The sequence below is a fragment of the Lynx canadensis genome, chromosome D2 (assembly GCF_007474595.2).
Source record: "Lynx canadensis isolate LIC74 chromosome D2, mLynCan4.pri.v2, whole genome shotgun sequence".
Taxonomy (NCBI): domain Eukaryota; kingdom Metazoa; phylum Chordata; class Mammalia; order Carnivora; family Felidae; genus Lynx; species Lynx canadensis.
In genome coordinates this window covers 28065866-28089371 of record NC_044313.2, presented here as the reverse complement: position 1 = coordinate 28089371, position 23506 = coordinate 28065866, and the positions used below count along the sequence as shown (strand labels likewise).

Here is a 23506-nt window from a genome sequence, read left to right as displayed (position 1 = left end):
CCATTCCCTATGAATTCATGGCATGATAATGTAAAAAAAAAAAAAAAAAGATTGCAAATTTCCCCTTTATCTAAGGACACCAGTTATGACTGCATTAGGACCCACCCAAATGACCTCATTTTAACTTGATTACCCCTGTAAAGATCCTGTTTCGAGTTAAAGTCAGACTCTGAGATTCTGGGAGTCATTTTCCAGAATTCATCCACAACTCATAACTCAGCTGAAGACTAGAAGGATGCACAGGAAAAATTAAACACTGGCAAGAGAAACTTGGGTGGATTTTTTTTAATTGAGAAATTAAAATTTGTCTGCTTTCAACTAGTGATTGTATACATGTTTTAAGGTACTATAAATTTAGATGTAGAAGTATTTCATTTCTGGAAGCAGATAGTCCTTGGTCTAAGAAAGAATATCTGAACTTTGAGGGAAAGTGCCTTTCCAATCCTTTCCATGATACAGATAAGCAATTTTTGTGTTTGGGGAGCAGCACCTTAAATTTTGTTTGGGTGATAAACTTTTAATAGCTTTGGAATGAAAATGAGCATTGTCATTAGCTTTAAATTTCTTAAGACACCAGTATTTATTATTAATAAAATAAATGGTAGTATGAACTCTTTTTCCTTATCCTACATATGTTAAATGATCTCAGCCTAAACTTTTAGAATTTAAGCTTTTTGTTGGAGTGTTCTAAACACTCACTGAATAAACTTTACTAAGATAGGAAAATATACTTTTCACTAATCTGGCAAAAATTAAATTTTAGCAGGGTCTAAGCAGAATAAATTCCCTGACAAAAGAAAAAGGAACTCTGTGGACTCAGATCTGAAAAGCACAAGAGAATCTATAATGCCAAAAGTAAAAGAGTCCTTCCTTGAGAAGCGTCCTGACGGATCACATCAGAGAGAGAAATTTATAAAACATATTGCACTGAAGACACCTGGGGATGTATTGCGCTTGGAAGATATATCCAAGGAACCCAGTGAAGAAGTTGATCGCTCCTCTGGAGGCTTGGCACCTTCAAATTCTGGCCACCATTCTTCCAGGAATAGTGACCAAATCCGTGTGGCAAGTACCAAAGAGACTAAGATGCAGAAACCCCACTTATCTTTACCTCAGGAAAAGTCTGCCGATAAAAAAGCTAGCAGCCTTCAGAAAAATAAACCTGCTAGCTCTGTGGCATCAAAGGAGACAAAACTTCTACCTTTACTTTCCCATGTTCCAAGTGCTGGTTCCTCTCGGGTACCATTAAATGCTAAAAATTGCACTCTTCCAGTTCCTAAAAAAGAAAAAGAGCGTTCCTCATCTAAAGAATGTTCTGGGCATTCTACAGAGTCCTCCAGACACAAGGAACACAAAGCAAAGACTGATAAAGCTGATTCTAATGTATCTTCAGGGAAAATTTCTGGGGGATCTTTGCATTCAGAATATGGCACTCCTACAAAGTCTCCCCCAGCTGCTTTGGAAGTTGTGCCATGTATCCCAAGCCCTACAGCACCTTCAGATAAAGCCCCTTCAGATAAAGAGAGTTCAGGAAATTCCAATGCAGGTAGCAGTGCACTGAAAAGAAAACTAAGGGGTGATTTTGATAGTGATGAAGAAAGTTTAGGTTACAACCTAGACAGTGATGAGGAAGAGGAAACATTAAAATCACTGGAAGAAATAATGGCTTTGAACTTCAATCAGACTCCCACAACTACAGGAAAGCCTCCTGCTCTTTCCAAGGGGCTTAGATCTCAGTCATCAGACTATACAGTAAGTAGTTCTGTGACATTTATCTTTACTTGAAGAGGGAAAGATTGATTAGTAGAGGGATAAATGGTTAGAACTTATTTTAAAATTTAGTATTTGTTGTGATTCATAATTGGACTGAAACTGGTATAGTTCTTGTTTGGTTGTAATGGGTTTCCCATATCTTTAGTTTTATTACTGTAAATCAGTGGTCTCCAAACTTTTTAGATCATACACACTTCTATTAGTAAAAAAAAATTTTTAAGCATGTACTCCAATATATATGTATACGTATAGATTATATACATGTACCACTATACTACTGTGTACTTGCTAAAATATATACAAAAACAGAACTTAAAAGGAAGAAGAGAAAAGTATTTTCCTTTAGGAGTTATGTAGAAGTTACTATAGACTAAGTTCTACTGGAGTTTCTATAGAAGTTCCATATAAATAGAAGTTCTATTATTTTCTTCCTGCACCCCAATGGATCACCTTGCACACCCCCTGCTTTGGAGACCACTGCTGTAAATGAAGGTAGAGTGTAGAAATGTTGTTAATTGTGGTGTGCAATTTTATTTATAAAGTGCTTCATTCTATCTTGGGGATAAGCTGCGTTAAATTCTAGTATGTCTGTAAAATTTGGTGGGGAAGGTGTTAATGTTCCATGGTAACACCTAAAAATTGGTAGTTTGATTCCACTAAAATAGAATTTAAAAATAAAGACAGGGTAGCCATGGAGCCCTTGGGTGTTTGCAGTCAGTTCCTAAGGCTGGCAGGGTTTTGTAAGTAGTGCCTTTCCTAATAAATGGTAAAATCAAATTGCCTGCAGTACAAAATAATAGATTTAAAGCATGATGGTGAAAATTCTCTAAGAAAGGTATCCTCCTGGCCTAGGTTATTAAAAGAGAAAATATTCTTTAGTACTCTGAATAACTTAAAACATCCCAGTTCTTCTAAGATATGTTATGAAGTATCCTTAAATTTTCTTCTGTTTTAGGAACATGTTCATAGTGGAACATATACAAATACTTTAGAACGTCTAGTGAAAGAGATGGAAGACACTCAAAGGTTAGTTAGCATCGTGACTACCTTGCTAAATTTAACGTTCTCCTTATTTGCGTGGCTGGCTTTCAGTTTACCTTAAAAAATCATGAGAAATTCGCATTTTGTGCTAGTACTATTACTGCAGTTTTGCAGTCAGTTGTGTTAGAAATAAAGTATTCTTGTTCACGGGCTGAGTGAAAAGCTCAGGTTTTTATGGTTTACTGCATTCAGTAATAATACAAATTCCTTTCCACTTACCACAACTAGAATCTAACTAGTAGCTGAAATTCTTGATCAAAAGTATGGGGAGAATTTTTTGTGCATTTTTTTTTATTGTGATAAAATGTAGATAACTTCAGTTACCATTCTACTCATTTTGAGATGAGCAGTTCAGTGGCATTAAGTACATTCACATTGTTGTGCAACCATCACCACCATCCACCTCCAGAACTTTTTTTTTCATCTTCCCTAATGGAAATTCCATACCCATTAAATAATAACTCCCCATCTTCCTCTTCTCCCAGCCCTTGGCAACTACCATTCTGCTTTCTGTCTGTATGAAACTAACTACTCTGGGTACCTCGTATAAATGAGATCATACAGTATTTGTCCATTTATACTGGCTTATTTCGCTTCGCATAGAGTCTTCAGGGTTTATCTGTGTTGTAGCATGTATCAATTTCCTTCCTTTTTAAGGTTGAATAATATTCTGTTGTATGTATATACCACATTTTATTTATCCATTCATCCTTTGATGGACACTTGAATTGCTTCTATTTTTTGGCTGTTGGACGTGTTGCTGCTGTGAACATGATGTAGAAATATCTCTTCAAGTCCCTACTCAGTTCTTTTGTGTATATACCCAAAAGTAGAATTGCTGGATCATACAGTGGTTCTATACATAATTTTTTGATGAATTGCCATACTGTTTTCCACAGTGGCTGCACCATTTTACATTCCCACCAGCAGTGCCCAAGGGTTCCAGTTTTTCTACATCCTCACCAAGACTTGATATTTTTTGGTTTTTTGGTAATAGCCATCCGAATGAGGATGAAGTGGTTCCTCATTATAGTTTTGATTTTCACTTTCCTAATAACTAATGATGTTGAGAATCTTTTCATGTCCTTATCAGCCATTTGTATAGCTTCTTTGGAGAAATGTTTATTCCGATCCTTTGCTCATTTTTTAATTGAGTGGTTTGGGGGTTTTTTGTTTGCATAGGTAGAACTTTTTAAAATATTCATATGTTCACCTAGTCCAAATTTTGAAACCAGCATGGCCAGACATGGTATTTCCACATCAAGTTGCTCTTAAGGAAGAAGTGTAGAATTATGTGTGTCTCTCTTTCTCTCTCTCTGTCACTGTACCTCTCTCCCTCTCTCACACACACACATACACACACAGAAACCAAAAAGTTGAGGATCATAATGGCCCTAATAAAATTTGCGTCACTAGTTGCAAACTGATTTTGCTAATGAGGGGAAAAATATATTCCTTATTTAAGGAATATCCTCAAAACTACCCCAGAGAACTTCACTAAAAGCTCAGCTGACTTGAAGTGGGTATAGATGTGTCCCAAACTTGATAAACAAGTTAGCTAACCATAGGAATTACAATTAGTAGGTCAGAAGTGTTCCCTTTTCTACATTTAGTTAGAGAAATTATCTCTATTATAAAATTCTTTTAAACATTTTCATGAATTCATGTGATTTGTGATGTCAGATCTGAAGTGGTTTATTTAAATTGAACGTTGTACAGACCAGAGGCAAAGATGCTAGTTTGATGTGATGATTGATTCTTTCCTGTATTGATAGAGCATTATATTTACTGCTCATTTACTCTTGTCTTATACTCATCTACTGTGGGACGGGAGCTGGGAGTAAGGACCTTGATTAAAATAACTTATTCCTGGCAAGCAGTATAAGCAAGGGCTGCAGAGCTAGATTCTCTGGCTTTGAATCCCAGCTCCTTGCATTGTGAGTTTGAGCAAATTAGCTTTCCTAAAGTCTGTTTCCTCATGTATAAAATGGGTAATAATAAACTACTACATGGGGTTGTTGTGAGGGTGAAAAGAATTAATACGTAAAGTCCTTAGTACATGCCTGTCACGTAGTAAGTGCTCAGTGTTAGCTATTGTGATGCTAGTGAAGATGACAATGATGCTGCTAGAAAGCCTGATTAACATGGTCAGGTTGTGTTTTATCTTTTGGTGCTGCTTTTAGGCATAAACTAAAGATTATTATTAGGGTAAACCATTTACTGTAACATTCTTTCAATTCTCAGGCTAGATGAACTACAGAAGCAACTACAGGAAGACATAAGGCAGGGCCGAGGTATTAAATCCCCCATCAGAATTGGAGATCAAGACAGTACAGATGATGAGGATGGCCTCTTAGAAGAGCACAGGTATAGCATTTTTCATAATGTATACTCTATTTAAAGCTTACATTTTTTTAATTTTGTGTGAAATAAATGGACCTTTGATGGGTTATTTACTTAGTAATCTGTGATGGTTTTCTAATCCGTCCATGATTAGTTTTGAAGGGTAGATGTTAAGGCCAAGTTGCATTTTTGTCTTTTCTCCTGGTTATGGTTTCTTTTCACACAGACCCATTTACTGGTTTTGGACTAACTACTAGCGAAAAGTGGGAGGAACAAAACACATGTTCTCATGCTAGTCTTCTTATCTGGAATTAACATTGTTGCTAAGAAAAATTTTCTTTGTACCCAACCTTTAAATACAAAACCATATACAGTGTAACTGTCTGGTATTCAATAATTTTTTTTTATTCCAGGGAATTTCTAAAGAAATTTTCAGTTACAATTGATGCTATTCCTGATCATCACCCAGGTGAAGAAATATTTAATTTCCTCAATTCCGGAAAAATTTTCAATCAGTATACCTTGGATTTAAGAGACTCTGGCTTTATAGGACAGAGCGCTGTAGAAAAGCTTATTCTTAAGTAAGTAGAAAAATAGAAAAACATTTTACTTTTTCCCATATAAAAATTTTCCTTAAAGGAGTTCTAACTGGCATAATCTCCTAAAAGATTAATTTCTGTGATAACCTATTCAGTTTCCTAATCCTCATTACTATCGTTTTTTGTGTTTTATTAATTACGGAATCAGTGTAAGATGGTCTCTTGGCATATTACATGCCTAACTAATAAAGATTAGTTGGGATTAAGATTAGCATATAATAACAGCAGCTGTCAAAATAGCAGGGGCTTTAAACAAGAAGTAGATTCCTTTCTTATGTGAAAGAAGTTCAGAGGTGGGAAGTCCAGGACTGGTGTTCCACCGTATAATCTTTCTTTGCCACCATCCTTAGCACCTGGTTGCCTCAAGTGCTACTGGTCTTCCAGTCTTTACATTCAAATTCCCAGAAATCCCACACATTTCTACTTATGGCTAGTTAGGTAGAACTTAGTCAACATGGCCACACCTAATTAATAAGGAAGACTGGGAAATTATTTTTGTTTCAGGCAGCAAGTGTACCTAGATAAAAATCAGTGTTCAGTTGCCAGGAGGAAAGGCAAGAATAGGCATTGGGATGGGCAGCTACCAGTCTGTACCACAATGCCCAAACTGGTCTAATTTCTCTCAGTGCATGAAATCTCAGATCCAGAGAGATCACATTAATTCTGGTGGTGAGGTTTTGGAAGTACAAACCCAAGCTGGCAAAAGCAGATGATGCGCTAAGCTTGATAGATACTTTCTCAACACTGCCAGCCAGTGTAGATTTGTCCACCACACAAATCTGGAGGTAGGCCAACAGACTGGATCAGCTTTAGGCTATCACTTGAATTTCCTTTATGAGTAACCCATCCATATTGGGGTAGAGTCCACCTCCATGGACTGAGGATGGTGTGCTTGCTCGTTTCCCTATAATGTCAGATGTGATGGTGGTAGAAGTTTCTTACCGTGAAAGTAACAGTCATTAATTTCATTTTGTTTTTTCAGATCAGGAAAAACAGATCAAATTTTTTTGACAACACAAGGCTTCCTTACCTCTGCTTACCACTATGTCCAGTGTCCTATACCTGTGTTAAAGTGGCTGTTTCGGGTAAGAGAACGTTTGGGAAGTATAGTTGTCTCCTGTTGCATTTCCTAGTCAAAAGCAAGCAAAATACCACATTTGCACATTACTAGAGAAAAAATTAGCATATCAAACCCATGATTTCAGTGGGTTAAAATGAGGCAAAAAGAGTCAGTGTAGGTAGATTATAAAGGAAATGCTAATGCCAATAGTGTGCAGAATAGTCCGTAATGTTAGTTGTGCCTAAGACCTTTCATCACACTGGTAAGTCATTATTATAGTTAGGCTTTTTTTTTTCTTTTTTAATGTTTATTTTTGAGACAGAGAAAGACAGCGCAAGTGGGGGAGGGGCAGGGAGAGAGGGAGACATAGAATTCGAAGCAGGCTTCAGGCTCTGAGCTATGAGCACAGAGCCTGACATGGGGCTCAAACCCACGAACCAGGAGATTGTGACGTGAGCTAAAAAGTCAGACGCTTAACCGACTGAGCCACCCGGCCACCCCTATTACACTTAGTTTTAGAAGAGTTCTAATTCTTACATTATCTGTTTTGGGGGTGGGAGCTTTGTGGGGTTTTTAAAAATCTTTTTTTGTCCATTTTTATGGAGATTAGTGCATAGATATTTTTAGGATTTTACTTGTTTTCTAATATTTCCCCATTTGTATATAAATATCTCCAACCAAATGTTTCTCTTCCCCATTCATGTTTAATTCTTAAGTCTACTTAAGTAATTATATAAATTTGGGGCGCCTGGGTGGCTCAGTTGGTTGAGTATCTGGCTTCAGCTCAGGTCATGATCTCATAGTCCGGAGTTCGAGCCCTGCATCAGGCTCTGTGCTGACAGCTTGGAGCCTGGAGTCTACTTCAGATTCTGTGTCTCCCTCTCTCTCTGCCCCTCCCCTACTCATGCTCTGTCTCTCTCTCTCTCTGCCAAAAGTGAGTAAACATTAAAAAAATAATAATTATCTAAATTTTGGGGTGCCTGGGTGGCTCAGTCAGTAAGCGTTTGACTCTTGGTTTCAGCTCAGGTCATAATCTCACAGTTTCATGGGTTCGAGCCCTGCATAGGGCTCTGTACTGATTGCGCGGAGCCTGCTTGGCATTCTCTCTCTCCTCTCTTTGCCGCTCCCCCACTCACACTGTCTCTCTCAGGATAAATAAATAAACTTAAAAATTTTTTTTTAATTTTATAAAAAGTAATTATCTAAAATTTTATATTATCTGCATGGTAACTTTGTAACAAAAAAATATGATTATTGTGTGAGAAGTGAGAGAAACATAAGGAGTTTATTCTGGGATTTAAGATAACATCTCAAAGAATGATGAGAACCTAGATATTCCAGTGTAGCCTTTTTTTCATTTTTTTCATATAGCTGGCATTTTTGAGTCCCAGGTGCTGGAGAGAACAGCAATGAGAAAACGTACATTTCTGATCCCCTGAGAGCCACATTCTAGTACTATAGAGGAGACAGACAGTAAATGTGTATGTGGTGTGCATATTTAGAGATCTATCATGTCACGTGGTAAGTGCTATGAAGAAGTAGTAGGCTAGAGTAGATACAGAGAAGTATCAAGATGGGAAAGTTTGCTTTTTTAAATGTATGTGTAAGATAGTTGATAATGAGTGCCTTACTGATAAGGTGACATCTGAATAAAGATCTGAGAAGAAGGTGCTGGAATGAGTCACGCCACCGTGTGGGAAAAGGGCATTCTAGGCAGAGAGAATAAGTGGTGCGGACCATGAGGCAGGAGTGTTACTTCCCGCGGTGAGGAGCTTCCTACTTGGACCCCGGTAAAAAAAAAAAATTTTTTTAAACAGTCCTAATTAAATCAAAATTTGCCTCCCCGTGGTTTTTATATAGTGGTACTAATTATCTTTTCAAGAGCTCTCCAGAATACGTTTCATCTAACAGTCCTTTGTTCATTTTAAAATAGCTATCATGACCCTCATCTCTCCCCAACACTAAACTTTCTCCAGTCACCAAATTTCTAGTCTCTTTACTGATCATCTTTCTGAATGACCTTTAGCTCCGAAAACATGTCCCCCATAAATGCACATATGCTCCAGATAAGGTCTTTTTTTTTTTTTAATGTTTATTTTTGAAAGAGAGATAAACAGAGTGCGGGTGGGGGGAGGGGCAGAGAGAGAGAGAAGACCCAGAATCTGAAGCAGGCTCCAGGCTCTGAGCTGTCAGTACAGAGCCCAATGTGGGGCTCGATCTCATGAACCGTGAGATCATGACCTGAGCTGAAGTCAGACACTTTGCTCCCAGATAAGGTCTTTCTTAACAGCAGTCTCCAGTGAGACTCTTTCCCATCTACCCACCAACATATTTTTGTTTTATGCTATATTTATATTTTACGTATATTTTATATTATATATACGTAAATATGTATAAATATATGTTTTTATATATTTTTTATATTTTATTTTATACTATTTTATACTATAGTTAAAAATTTCATTTGCAGTCATGCCAGAGCTTTGTTATTCTCTAATTATGTAACGTATCTTTTCTTAAACTTACAAGTAAAATTTTGCATTTATCCGTGTTTATTTTTATCTTGTTGATGTGGGTCCTCATATCCTTTTTTTAAATGTTTATGAGAGAGAGAGAGAGAGAGAGAGAGAGAGAGAGAATGAATGGGAGAGGGGCAGAGAGAGAGGATCACAAGCAGGCTCCGCACTACCAGCGCAGATCCCAATGTGGGGCTCGAACTCATGACCCATGAGATCACAACCTGAGCTGAAATCAAGTGTCCAATGTTCAACTGACAGAGCCACCCCGGTGCCCTCCTCATTATAGCCTCTAAAACCCTGATGATAACGTTAAAGCATATCTTCATGTGAGCAGTTTTTATACTCTTCATATTTATTATTTGAAAACTATAACAATCATTCATTAATTACTTTTTCTGTGTAAAACACCGTCTCATCTCTCTTTTTCAATTCCAAGTCCATTTTTCATGATGGATGGAGCATACCAACTTAAAACTATTTTTTCTTTTTTAGAAAGTGTGTCAGAATTTATTTTAATGCTATGGTTCTAGCATTTTTTTTTAATCTTTTTGCCCAAAGAATACGAAAACACTAACTCAAAAGCATATATACATTCTTACGTTTATTGCAGCATTATTTATAATAGCCGAGTTACGGAAGCAGCCCAAGCGTCCATCAATAGATGAGTGGATGAAGATGTACATGCAGCACACACATACACACACAACAGAATATTATTCAGCCATAAAAAAGAATGAAATCTATGGTACTAACAGTTTGTAAATTTAATTGTTAAAGGGTAATTAAAATGTTCGCATTTTCCTGATTTTATCCTAAGTGTGTAAAACTAGAAAGACACTTTACTACTTTTTAAAAGCTTTTTCAAAGGGATTCACACTTAATTTTGAAAAGTTCAAGTAAAATTAAGATTTTTTTTTTAAAGGCTTGTTGTTATCTAAAAGGCATTAGCCTCCCCAATTTCCAGGGACTGCTACATTTTAGTGTTTTCTAGATTGTTCTCTGTGTGTACATAGATTGCTGTATGATAGTATCAACAGAATGTGTTCCGCCTTACGATTTTTTTATTGCAGATAACAAATTATTTTCACATCAGTATAGGGATGTTGTCATCCTTTTCAAGGGCTTTATAGTATTCTGTTGTAGTGTTATGCTGATTTATTTAACCCAGTCTCAATTGATAGACATTAGATTGTTATATACACCTCTTTACACATTTATTTAATTATCTCCTAGTATTGTGTTGCCCACCTTAGAATTCATTACCCCCCCAAAAAAGATTGTTATCTAAAACTTGTCCTGTTTCCAAACATGCCTTTGAGGGGTGCTGCCCACTAGTGGCAAAACATAACACAAACATGATAACCGACTTTTTGACTCAGGTTGATTTTGAAAATGGCAGAAACACACAAATGACACAAATACTAACATACAGTAACACAGATATGCCTGATTGAAACCAGAGTTTGAGTTATTCTCCCTTATGTGTTAGATTTAAATTTACTGTAATCATAATCTATGGCTACAAAACAAAAGGGAAAGAGGAATGTTTTCCCCTACAAAACCACTTTAAAATTACTTTCAGGGGTACGTGGGTGGTTCAGTTGGTTAAGCATCCAACTCTTGATTTTGGCTCAGGTCATCATCTCTGGTTCGGGAGCTCGAGTCTCCGATCAGGCTCTGCCCTGACAGCGTGGAGCCTGCTTGGGATTCTCTCTCCCTCTCTCCCTCTGCTCCTCCCCTTCTTGCATGTTCTCACACTCGCCCTCTCTCTCTCTTAAAATAAATAAACAGTAAAAAGATAAAATCACTTTCAATATGTCACATGATTCTTTAAAAATTTTTGAAACTTGAGATTTTGTTCCCAAAAAATGGTCTTGTAAAGTTAAATTATATGCCTCTGCATATAAATTCTGTATGTAAAAAGGCTAACTAGATCAAAGTATAAAGACAATAACCTTGCTTAAATATTACCAAATTCCTTTTTAAATTTTACCAAATTATATTTACACTAAGCATACTACCTCTTTTCTAGTACCCTGTGAATACTGGGTATTATCAATATTCTTGATCTTTAACAATCTCAAAGTCAAGCTTCTCTTGACAAGCTAATGATAGCTTGTCATTTCTCTTTGCATTTCTTTGATTACTAATGATATTGAATATCTTTTAAAAAGTATATTGGTATATTAATTTACATGTATCTTTTCAAATACTTTTGCTAGTTTATGATCTGATTAGATCAACTATCAATCAGCCTTTTCCTTGATGATTAAACAATCAGCATGTTTGAATTGAAGGGGCCCTGATTTTAGACTCAGACCTGGATTTAAATTCCAGCTCCTCATGTATTACTTTGGGTAAAGTATTTTAATTTCTCTGAGCCTGTCTGCTTATATGTAATGATGTATGACCACTTCATAAAACTATTGTAAAGTATTCAAATGAAATGCACATAAAATACCACATTAAAGGAAATGCACATAAGACATTTTTATATATGCATGGCAAATAGTAAATGCTCGTTTTCTTCTTTCTTAATACTTTTATCTACTTTGGCAGATGATGTCGGTTCATACAGACTGTATTGTGTCTGTGCAGATTTTAAGCACATTGATGGAAATAACAATTAGAAATGGTGAGTATATAAATTTACTGATTAGCATTGTAAATTATTGGTTGCTATGTACACAGTCTTTCATATCGCTAAACATGTAGATTATTCAGAAATATAGAATAAAAAATTTTTTTGATCTAAAATCTTTAATAATGAAATGAAACTCCAATCAAAAATGAGTATCTGCATTTTTCTAGTTGCACTGAGAAAAAGGGTATAAGATCTTGAGGTGACAACCGTTACCTAATACTTACCTACCAATTCGTGGGTTACTGTCCTGGGTAAGTGGAAATAGCAAGTTTGTTTATTTATTTAGCCATTTACTTTAACTGGCTTATTGGCAAACAAGTATTGTGCTGATTATGCACTGAGGAGACTGAAAATATCTGCTACAGAAATGTGACAATTGCTTTCTCACCTTTGAGATCCCTTATAATGAAATAAGCGTTATGATTTATGTGTTTCATTTGTTTTGAGGATTGGGACTATATGGGCACTGAAGATGATAAAATCTTTCTGTATTAGCAGTAGTTGATATTTTACCATTGTTATTTTCAGATTTTTCAAAATGTGTTACTTCCTCCTGAGTTACACCCATTTATTCATCATCACTCTCAGATACTTTCATAAATGTCATTTCCTTCACATTTATTTAAACACCTATAATTCCTATATGATCATTCTAAATAACTATATTGCTTACATAACATTATCAGATGTCATTTCTGTAAAATCATGGTAATAATCCATGTTTCACATGCTGACTGTGCATCTGTGAACCTGGAATTTGGGATAAAATATTTTTTTCTATTAACTAGATACCTTCAGTGATTCACCAGTTTGGCCCTGGATCCCATCATTATCTGATATAGCAGCTGTGTTTTTCAATATGGGAATTGATTTTAGGTCTTTGTTTCCTCTGGAGAATCTTCAACCAGACTTTAATGAAGACAATCTAGTGTAAGTTTTCTTTTCATAATTAACTTCAAAAACACTCTTTTAAACAATTTGTAATACAATAACAGTTAATATTCATTTGATAGGTTCAGTACCCATCCTTGACTTTTTTAAATCTCTCAAAGTTGAAATGGATCTTAAGTTAGACACATTTTTAATCTAAAAGTCATCATCATGGGGGTACCTTGGGTGGCTCAATCGATTAAGCATCTGAGTCTTGATCTCAGGTCAGGTCTTGATCTCAGGGTTGTCATTTCAAGCCCTGCATTGGGCTGCATGCTAGGCTTGGAGCCTACTTAAAAAAAAAAGGGGGGGGGGCATCATCATATTTAACAAGGAAGAAATAGAAACATTTAAAATCTTTAATTTTTTTTTTTTTTAAATAACACTGCCCATTGTTATTTGACATTATTCTGTTGGAGGTACTAAGTAAAGCAACTAGGTAAGAGAAAAAATAAGAGATCCAAAAACTGCAAATGAGTTGAAGGTTTCATTATTTGCAGAAGTATGTTAATGTATGCAAAGAAGCCTAACACTCAGCTAAAAAGCTATAACAAATTAAAAAAAAAAAGAGAGAAATTGGTATGGGGCTCCTGGCTGACCCAGTCAGTGGAGCATGTGACTCTTGATCTCAGGGTTGTGAGTTCAAGCCTCACATTAGGCATGGAGCCTACTTTAAAAAAGAGAGAAATTGTTACAGATGCCAGGGTACAAAGTTAATAAAGAGAAATTAGTAACCTTCAGATAGATGAACTGTACCTAGTTTAAAAGATAAACTGGCTGGCTTAGTCAGTAGAGCATGTGATTTTGATCTCAGGTTCGTGAGTTCGAGCCCCACATTGAGGGTAGAGATTACATTTAAAAATGTTTTAATAAAATCTTTTAAAAAAAGATAAACCAGACTTCATTTACAATAATAAGAAAAATATATGAAGTACCTAGGAATAAACTTAAATAGAAGAGAGTGTGTGTGTGTGTGTGTGTGTGTAAAAACATTACTAAGAGACAAAATAAAAGACCTAAATAAATGAAAGAGCATACCATGCTTTCAGATAGGAAAACTCAAAGCATTGTAATATAAATATGTGAGAGCACCTAAAGTTGAGCCATAAACTTAATGAAATTCGAATAAGAAATGCCAGTCAGATATTTTGTAGGGAGGGGAAGAGTTGAGACTATCCAAGTGATTCTAAAGTCATATGGAAAAGAATAATATGCTGAAAATCTTTGAGAAAGAAGAGTTAGGAGGCAGGATCGGCCTTAGCAGATATAAGTATGGGACAAGTACAAGGTTCAAAGCTGTCAGTGGAATGAAATAAGTCCAAAATAGAACCAAGTACATATAGATACTATGTAAATGCTAAAGGTGATATTTCCACAAATGAGGAAAGAGTAGGCTTATTGAGTATCTGGTATTATCCAGTATTTGGAAAAATGAGTAGCCATCTAGAAAAAATTTTTGCATCCATACCTCAAACTAATAGAGCAAAGATTTAAATGTATGCAATGAAACCATAAAAGTAATAGAAGAAACAAGATTTTTATAACCCTAGAAAAGATGGTTTTATGTATGAACTAACACTCAAAAGGCATGAAAAGGAAAATTAACTTATTTGACCACATTAAAAACAGATTACCATGACAGTGATCACTATACACAAAGTCAAAAGAAAAACTTCAAAAAGGAGTGAGAAAGAGATACATATTCAGATGAATTTTCCATGTTCGTATATGTATGAATGAAACAACTCTGGTTACAGACAAAGGTTTAGTTTCAAATTAAGAAAAACAGAAAATAGACGTAGAAAAATGGACAAAGGAATAAACTGATCACAGGAATAAAAATGGTTCTTAAGCATGATAATATACTCATCTTAACTTCTAAGAGAAAGGTAAATTCTTGTTACTTGGTATATCTAAAGCCAAACTCTTATCTCTCCAGTTCCCTTTCTACTCCGTACATGTTCCTTTATTGCTCCAATGCAATCTGTATCTGAAAATATATTGGATAGCACATTTTCAGATAAGACTATATTCCAGCACTTAATTTTTTTTTAATTTTTTTTTTTGACATTTATTTATTTTTGAGAGACAGACAGAGACAGTGAATGAGCAGGGGAGGGGCAGACAGAAAGGGAGACACAGAATCCAAAGCAGGCTTCAGGCTCTGAGCTGTTAGCACAGAGCCCGATGCAGGACTCGAACCCACAAACCGTGAGATCATGACCTGAGCCGAAGTCAGACGCTTCACCAACTGAGCCACCTAGGTGCCCCTCCATCAGTTTAAATAGGGAAAATAATGCTTTCCCAGCCTATCTAAAAAACCCAACCATTTCCCCCAGATATTACTAAGATAGTCAAACTACCTATATTTAAAAAGTTAAAATACCAATTATTTTATTAATTAACATTTAATGAATTCAATCATGTGTGGTAATTTTGTATGTTGTATGCAACAGATTTGAATTTTTCTTCACTGTTGCAAGCAGGTACTATAGTGGAAGTAGTGAAATAAAGATATAAATGCATAAAGACCTAACACATGCAAATGATACTTAGTAAAGTAGTTTATTTATTGGTTACTTATCAGTTGAAAAGTTGACCTCAGTGAGGTTTGGTGACTCCAGCAGGGAGGTGGTGGCTGTAGTCACTGTTGCTGTATAGTGATAGGCATTGATGAGGACAGGAAAGCAGGAGGGAGCTGGTGAAGGAATGAGCGAAATGTGATGAAATGCCTGTGTAGGCAACACAAGTACAAGACTGAATCCTGTTGAGATACGACTGCAGCTCTTCTCACTAAGACTCACATGCAACCTAACCATTTTTGCTGGTAGGCATGAAATGTTTGAAGGTGCTTAAATATTCAGATAGGGAGACTAAGATACTAAAAGATAGATAGTAGAACAGTTCTTTTCTTTTTTTTCTTTTTAATTTTTTTTTTATGTAATACTATGTATTGCCACATTATTATTTTTTAATTAATTTATTTTGATGGGAGTGGGAGGGAGAAGCCCAAGAAGGCTCTGCGCTGACAGTGCCCCAGTGCAGGGCTCAAACTCACGAACTGCGAGATGGTGACCTGAGCCAATATCAAGAGTCAGATGCTTAACCGACTGAGCCATCCAGGCTCCCTGAACAGTTCTTTTCTTGACCGTTATTCTGTTAGATGTACAGACTTAAAATATGAGTCATAACTCTTTCTTTTCTACATTCCATCAGCTCTCACATCCCTGTGTTCTTCCTCTGCTCATCTCACAGCTGTTCCTTCTTTTTTTGTTCCCAGGGTCAGTCTGATTCAGATCCTCTTTTCATGCCTACTCTGGTAATAAAAAAATGAAATAAAATAAATAAATAAAAATCTCCTTTTCCCCAGGGGCTTTCTACCCCCAAGATATTCTTTTCAATGTTGGAAGATTCCTTTTATGAAAGTATAGCCTTAAACTTCTGTCTCCCCTATTCTCAAACCTTTACATCTTGTATTTAAGACTACAGTTTGATTCTGACCTATTTTCTATTTTGCTCTCCCTTTTGTTCTAACCAAATTGGTTTGTTCGCTGTTCATTCATATTAGTCATTGTGGCATTGGCTTTTCCTCATGCTGGTCTCTCACCTCCATCATCAGTGTCCGCTCACCAAAATATTACCTGTCTCACTTATTGAACCACTGTTGGAAAGAGCAAGACAGTATGGAGACGGATTAAATAAATCATGATACGTTTATAGTCAACACAAGTACTAATAGTTATATATTGCTTACTATGTGCCAGGTGCAGTTCTGAGGGCATAACATATAGTACTTCATTTCATAGTCACTACAGCTATTAGATAGTATTTTCACTCCCATTTTACAGGCAAGTCAGGCACAGAGAGGTTAAGTAATTTTCCTGAGGTTAACTAGCTAAGAAGGCACACAGGACTACCAAGCAGAGACTTTAAGAGATAAGAAAGCTTTTCACTTCTAGTTATGGAAGTATCTGTAAGATATATTAGGTGAAAGTGCACAACAGAGTATATAGTATATGCTACCATTTATATTAAAGGGGGCCATATATTCATATTTATTTGTGTATACATAAAATGCCCGTGGAAGGAAGGGTTAAAACTGGTAGTGATTGTGGGGAGGGAAATGGGTGGCAGAAGGTCTAGACTGAAAGGGTGGTTCTGCACAGCATACCATACCTTCATACCTTTTGAGGTTTTTTAACCATATGAAGATATTTATTCAGAAAAGTAAACAAGGGGGTCGCCTGGGTAGCTCAGTTGGTTAAGCATCTGACTTCAGCTCAGATCACGATCTCATGGTTCGTGGATTCGGACGCCGCGTGAGCCGTGCTGACAGCTCAGAGCCTACCTACAGCCTGCTTCGGATTCTGTGTCTGACTTTCTCTCTGCCCCTCCCCCCCCCAAAATAAGTAAACATATAAAAATTTTTTCTTAAAAAGTAAAATAACTTTTGAAAGCCAAATTCATGTGTCTCCTCCTCCGTGAACCTTCACCGATTACCTCAACCGGAATTGGGGTGCTTAAAATTGTTTCTTTATATTTGCTCTCTATTCATGAGGTCTTTAAATATTATGAGTTCTTCGTAGCCAGAGCTACCTTCTACATAGTTCTCTGACACCAAGAGCAGTGAGGATACTGCCTTATAAAAAGTAGCTTTTCAAGGAAAAACTAATGCATAAAGACGGAAATCAGACTGGTGTTTACTGAAATGGGAGATAGTAAAGTTACTTGGATCTGGCATGAAGGGACTTTTGTGGGTAATGGAAAAATGTTCTACTTCTTGATTCTGTTGGTGGTTATGCTACTATATACATGGATCACAACTTAAAATGGATATGTTCCTTTTATTGTTTATAAGTTATGCCTAAACAAAACTTAGTTTTTGTTCAGTATTTCTTAAAATAATTATTTTGTGCCCAATTTCACATTGTTTTATTCACTTTTCAATAGTTCTGAAACACAGATGACATTGGGAGGGAAAGGAAGTGAAGATTCATCTTGTAAGCCAATTTTTTCAACTCTTCCTGAAACCAACATTTTAAATGTGGTTAAGGTAGGGAAAAACTCTTTTTAATGTCTTTAGCACAAAACTGGAACCATTTAGTTTTGTGGTTAGTTGTTTTAAAACAAAATCACTAGTGTTTTACCAGGTGATTTCCAATCTCTGGAATTTCTTAGCAGTAGTCTTTGTAGTAAACATTGTTTTTGGTGTTTTTATTTTTGTTTTAGTATTAGGAGTGAAAGGGAACTTTAGCTCAAAGTTACAGAATTAATGTATTTCTAGGAATACCTTTACCAAGAAGCTTTTAGAAACCAGTATTTTTTAGAAACAATTTTTTTAGAGTTAGGATGTATGAAAATAAAAGTTGCTACTTACCATATGACTTAGTGATTAAGAATTAATAATAGGGTCACGTGGGAGGCTCAGTCAGTTGAGTGCATGACTTTTGATTTCGGCTCAGGTCCTGATACCAGGGTCCTGGGACTGGGTCCCAAGGCAGATTCCTCACTGAGCATGGAGCCTGCTTAGGATGCTCCCTCGCTAGCCCTCGCTTGCACGCTCTCTCCCTCTCTCCCTCTTTCCGTCTCTCCCCCTCTCCCCCTCTCCCCCTCTCCCCTCCTCCCCTCCTCCTCTCCCCTTTCCACCTCCCTCTGTCCCTTTCCCCACTCAGACATGCACATGTGCATGTATGCCCACTGGCTCTGCTTGCTCCTGCTCACTTGCACGCTCTCTCTGTCTCTCTCTCTCTCTCTCTCTGAAAACAAAAAACAAAAAACGAATAACAGTGTTAAATCTTTTTAGTGGCTGAATCAAAGCAGTGATACTGAGCCATTTAAAAAAAATCTGAAAAATGAAAATTAGAGAAGAAAATACTTATGTCCTAATTTAACTATTAACATGCATGTTTCTTTTTGCCTTCTTTTTTCTAGACATCTGGATGTTTTGTTTTCTGTAACTTCTCTTTTGTGTTTTTTGTCAGAAAGTTTTCAAATGTAAACTCTTCAAGTAAAATGTATCTCCTTAAGTTGTTTTGTCTCTACACTTCTGTCACAGTTTCTAGGCTTGTGTACATCTATACATCCAGAAGGTTACCAAGATCGTGAGATAATGTTGCTTATTTTAATGTTGTTTAAAATGAGTTTGGAAAAACAGCTGAAACAGATTCCTCTAGTGGACTTTCAGAGCCTCCTGATAAATCTGATGAAAAACATTAGAGATTGGAACACAAAGGTAACTGTACTTAAAGCCTTTCTATTGGTTTTAGCGTTGGTTTTTTTGTCTGCATCACAATTTGACTTTCATAGTGCATACAGAATTAATAGTTTCTAACTCAATTAAGATCTTTGGCAGATGAAAAATAAACTGAGGAAGGGGTCTTCTTTGCTGGAACTGTATTTAAATTTATGATAATTGAATCTTCTCTAAAACTGCAGCCGTACATTCAAAAAAAAGTATTTATTGGGGATTTACTGTGGTTCAGCAGTAATGTAGGTACAGCTGTGAAAAACCTAAAGCCCTTGCCTTCATGGCAGTTTTATGCTTGTGAGAGGGTTAGGTAATAAAGTAAATGTAGATTATAATATCATGTCAAGTTGTAATAAAGGCTACAAATTAAAATAAAGCAGGACATGGGTATAGAGAATAGCAAGGCTGGGAGCCTCTGCTATTTCAGGTAGGGCAGTCAGGGAAGGCCTTTCTGAAGTGACCTTCAAGGAGAGCCCTACATGAAATGATGAAGCAAAGTCACACATATAATAAAAATTTTAGTTGCACATCTGTAGCCACATTGAGGGTAAACATGTATAATTTTTGATAGGTTTTTAAAAATTAGATTTTTCAATCTTTTTTTGGTGGAAAATTTCAAACGTGCAAAAGTAGAGAGATGAGTATGATAAACCCCTAAGTACCTATCACGCAGTTTGAACAAGTAACAAGATATAATCAACCTTGTCTCATCTGTTACCCTCATCCCATACTTTACTCCCCCACTCAGAGATTGTTTTGAAGCAATTTTGTTAGACTTTAAATACTGTGAAATAGTTGAGGATCCCTAAAATGCAAGAAAGCACACAGGTCAGAAACGTGTGATCTTCTGCAACTCTCATTATACACCTTTAGAAGATGGTATTTGTATTTAGATCAGTTTAGATTTAGATTTGTAATTCTTCCAGAGGACTGTTTAGATACAGGTAGAGGTATAGCACAAAACCTGAAAGCCAAGTGAAATTCTGCTAAATGTATCTGTTCAGTCCTAGAGTTTAAAATAAAACTAAATCCATGTACTGTGTGTGTTTTATCAGGTTCTAGACTCCATGCTATTTCTGAAAATGAGTGCTCTTTTTGTCATAATGCTTCCATTAAAGCAGTAAAGGATGTGGATGGTCTGTTAGAAGTTGGTTCCACTGACCTGTTTGAAAAATCTTGCTTATTCTTTGTTTTCAGGTGCCTGAACTCTGCCTGGCCATAAATGAACTGTCTAGTCATCCCCACAACCTTCTGTGGTTGGTACAGCTGGTCCCTAACTGGACATCTCGTGGAAGGTATTGAAAATTGAGAATTAAGGGGCGCCTGGGTGGCGCAGTCGGTTAAGCGTCCGACTTCAGCCAGGTCACGATCTCGCGGTCCGGGAGTTCGAGCCCCGCGTCAGGCTCTGGGCTGATGGCTCGGAGCCTGGAGCCTGTTTCCGATTCTGTGTCTCCCTCTCTCTCTGCCCCTCCCCCATTCATGCTCTGTCTCTCTCTGTCCCAAAAATAAATAAACGTTGAAAAAAAAAATTTAAAAAAAAAAAAAAAAAAGAAAGAAAATTGAGAATTAAGCGTGAAGAAAAATGTATGTTTATATTAATGAAATGCTTTTGGGTTCTTTATTCCCTTTCATCATTCCTTTGAATGTTAGATCAGTCTTTTATTTCATATTCAACTGTGGGAAAGGGCATTGACAGCCTGACTCTAATACTTCAAATATTTTATGTATTATGTATTTTATGTATTTTATTTATCATAAAATATTTTATGATATTCTTGAATTTTTTTTTTTTTAAGTAGGCTTCACGCCCAGTGTGGGGCTTGAACTCACCACCCTGAGATTAAGAGTCACATGCTCTACCAATGGAGCCAGACAGGCAGTCCATAATATTCTTTTTTAAATTTTAGCTTGTAACAATACAGATACAGATGGCACATATGAAAATTAATGAACTGGCTTTTTTCCTTTTTTTCTTTTTTTTGCTTTAGTAAAAATAAATTCGGGCAATAAAATAGGTTTTCTCTCAGTAAATCCGCATGGTCAAAGGTAAAGGCTCTTAATGATTTGCCTGAGTTTTACACAGTTCTAACTTTACGTACAAATATTTTACGTATAAATTTTACTGTTCTATTGAAGTTTATACATTCTTGTACTACCTTCTCTTGAAACATTAGCTATGTTTCCAATTAGAAGAACAACTTTTGGCTCATTGCTTCTCAAGCAGTGTTGATTAAAATGCATTTTAAATACTTTTGAATTCTAATTCCAGGCAACTGAGACAGTGCCTCAGCCTAGTGATTATTTCAAAGCTTTTGGATGAGAAACATGAAGATATCCCTAATGCCAGTAATCTTCAGGTATAAATAATATTTCTGCTTTCTTTTTACAAATGGGAAAGATAGTGGGGTAGGTGTAGGGAAAATTGATGTTTCTTAGGTCAAAAGTTCTAGGGGTTAGATCTCAAGTCTCAGGCATAACACTCTTTATGTAATCTTTAGAATGGTACTTCCTAATGAGATCCATTACATGGAGATGATACCATACCCAACACCATATGGAATGGTTGTGGACAATTAGATGAATTAATGTGTGGACACTCCTGGGAAAGTCATAATGTGCTATATAAATAGGACTATTTAGTTCACCTTATCAAGATTAGCAGTTTTGTCACAGGATTAGAAGTTGCAGAACCACTGTACATTAATTGCATCTTGTACCTGTTTTAATACTAGTCTTTAAGGTGTAGAGCTTAAACATGGTTGTCCTCTAGTACTTGTTCAGTACTGAATATATTATATATATGTGAGTGGGTTTAAACATGTCCACTGAAAGCTCCACTGAGAGGCCCTGAAAGCTTTTTACAAACATTAATAGCACTAAGGGGGCTACAGGGCCTACACATAGTTGGAATTTTAAAACTCAATGTATAATCTGATCTAGATGTGTTCTTGTGTGAACTGCAATTCAGTATAAGATACTCTATTCTCTACAGGTCCTCGGGATGAAAAAATGAGTTAGATAGAGACTCTGCCCTTGAAAACATAATCTACGTTGAAACAAAATAAACCAGCCGTTGTGGTTCATTGTAGTAAGAACAATGATAGAAGTATGCACAGGATGCAGAGGGACACAGAGATCGAAAGGGATAGTAGAGTTCTGGTCGATTTGATTCCAGATATATGGGGACCATTTCTGAGCCACCAGGCAAATAGCTCTCAATCCTTTCAGTGATACCTACTTCCATCAAAAGAGAATTCTTTTCAGAATTCAGTGACTTCTCTTCACAGCGAGATTCAGCTTTGCTGACTTTCAAATAATTTCACAGAGAAAGCATTCCCTTTTGCCTCCATTGTAATGCCATTTAGTCTCCTCCTCCACCTTTTATCCTCCATTACAAGTATTGAACCTTTTAATTTAAAATCCCTTTTAAGCAGTTGAGGACTTTTAAGTAAAGGAGAATCGTTATCACTGGACTATAAAGAAAGCTAAAGGGGCAAAATTAGAGAAGTCCAAATGAACAGAGGATCACTGACAAAAAAGTAGACTGGGAAAGAGCAGTTGCATTGCTTCATATTGTTCAGTTTCTCTTCTTTCTGTTAATAGATATCAGTCCTACATCGCTACCTTGTGCAAATGAAACCGTCGGATTTGTTGAAGAAAATGGTCCTGAAGAAAAGGGCTGAACAACCAAATGGCACTATTGATGATAGCCTTCATTTGGAGCTTGAAAAGCAGGTATCCAGGGCTAGGTCATTTCAAAAAAATACATATGAGCATGACTGATGCCAACTTTTTAACTACAGACTGATTTAGAGACTCTGATACATTCTAGCAAACACAGTTATAAAGTAAATGATATTTTTTTACTTCTTGCTGTCATGAAACTCCACTATCCTTGAGAGTTGAGAATTGAAGTTATAGGATGATTTTTGGTAATTTAATACTGGGAGTATTTTTTGTAGTCCTTTACTAGGGCAGTTAGGAGATGGTAAAAGGAACGCACTTGACTTAGGAGTCAGGAAGCTTAGGCTAAATGGTTGGCATTTCCCTACATACCAGCTCAGTTAACTTTAGCAAATTCTTAATCCTTCCTGGGCAACTCTCCTAACTTGTAAACTGGGCTGACATCTATGCTAGCAAATTCATGGGTGTTTGTTTTATTTATTTCTCTAACAGGCATATTATCTGACCTACATTCTTCTTCATTTAGTTGGTGAAGTTAGTTGTTCTCATTCTTTCTCTTCTGGACAACGGGTAGGTAGTTTTTAGTGCTATTTTGTTTCCCATAAGTGTCACTATTGATGGAATGAATGAATGTTGTTTACATAGGAGAAAACTTGGTAAAAGTTA

General features: G+C 36.3%; 1 protein-coding gene across 3 annotated transcripts in view; it reads left to right on the top strand.

Annotated features, from left to right (window-relative positions):
- The window catches only part of SLF2 (SMC5-SMC6 complex localization factor 2), a 52912-nt gene that overhangs the window by 9488 nt on the left and 19918 nt on the right, over positions 1-23506 (top strand). For all 3 annotated transcript variants that reach the window (XR_003972994.2, XR_003972993.2, XM_030335478.2), the window contains exons 5-17: positions 764-1752; positions 2729-2799; positions 5059-5181; positions 5571-5738; positions 6739-6841; positions 11895-11970; positions 12768-12909; positions 17860-17962; positions 18965-19141; positions 20354-20451; positions 21426-21513; positions 22760-22891; positions 23333-23410. Coding sequence is in view for 1 of the 3 variants with exons in the window: in XM_030335478.2 (XP_030191338.1) it covers positions 764-1752; positions 2729-2799; positions 5059-5181; positions 5571-5738; positions 6739-6841; positions 11895-11970; positions 12768-12909; positions 17860-17962; positions 18965-19141; positions 20354-20451; positions 21426-21513; positions 22760-22891; positions 23333-23410 (2348 nt within the window). In the remaining 2 variants the exon portion in view is untranslated. The remainder of the gene's footprint in view (positions 1-763; positions 1753-2728; positions 2800-5058; positions 5182-5570; positions 5739-6738; positions 6842-11894; positions 11971-12767; positions 12910-17859; positions 17963-18964; positions 19142-20353; positions 20452-21425; positions 21514-22759; positions 22892-23332; positions 23411-23506) is intronic.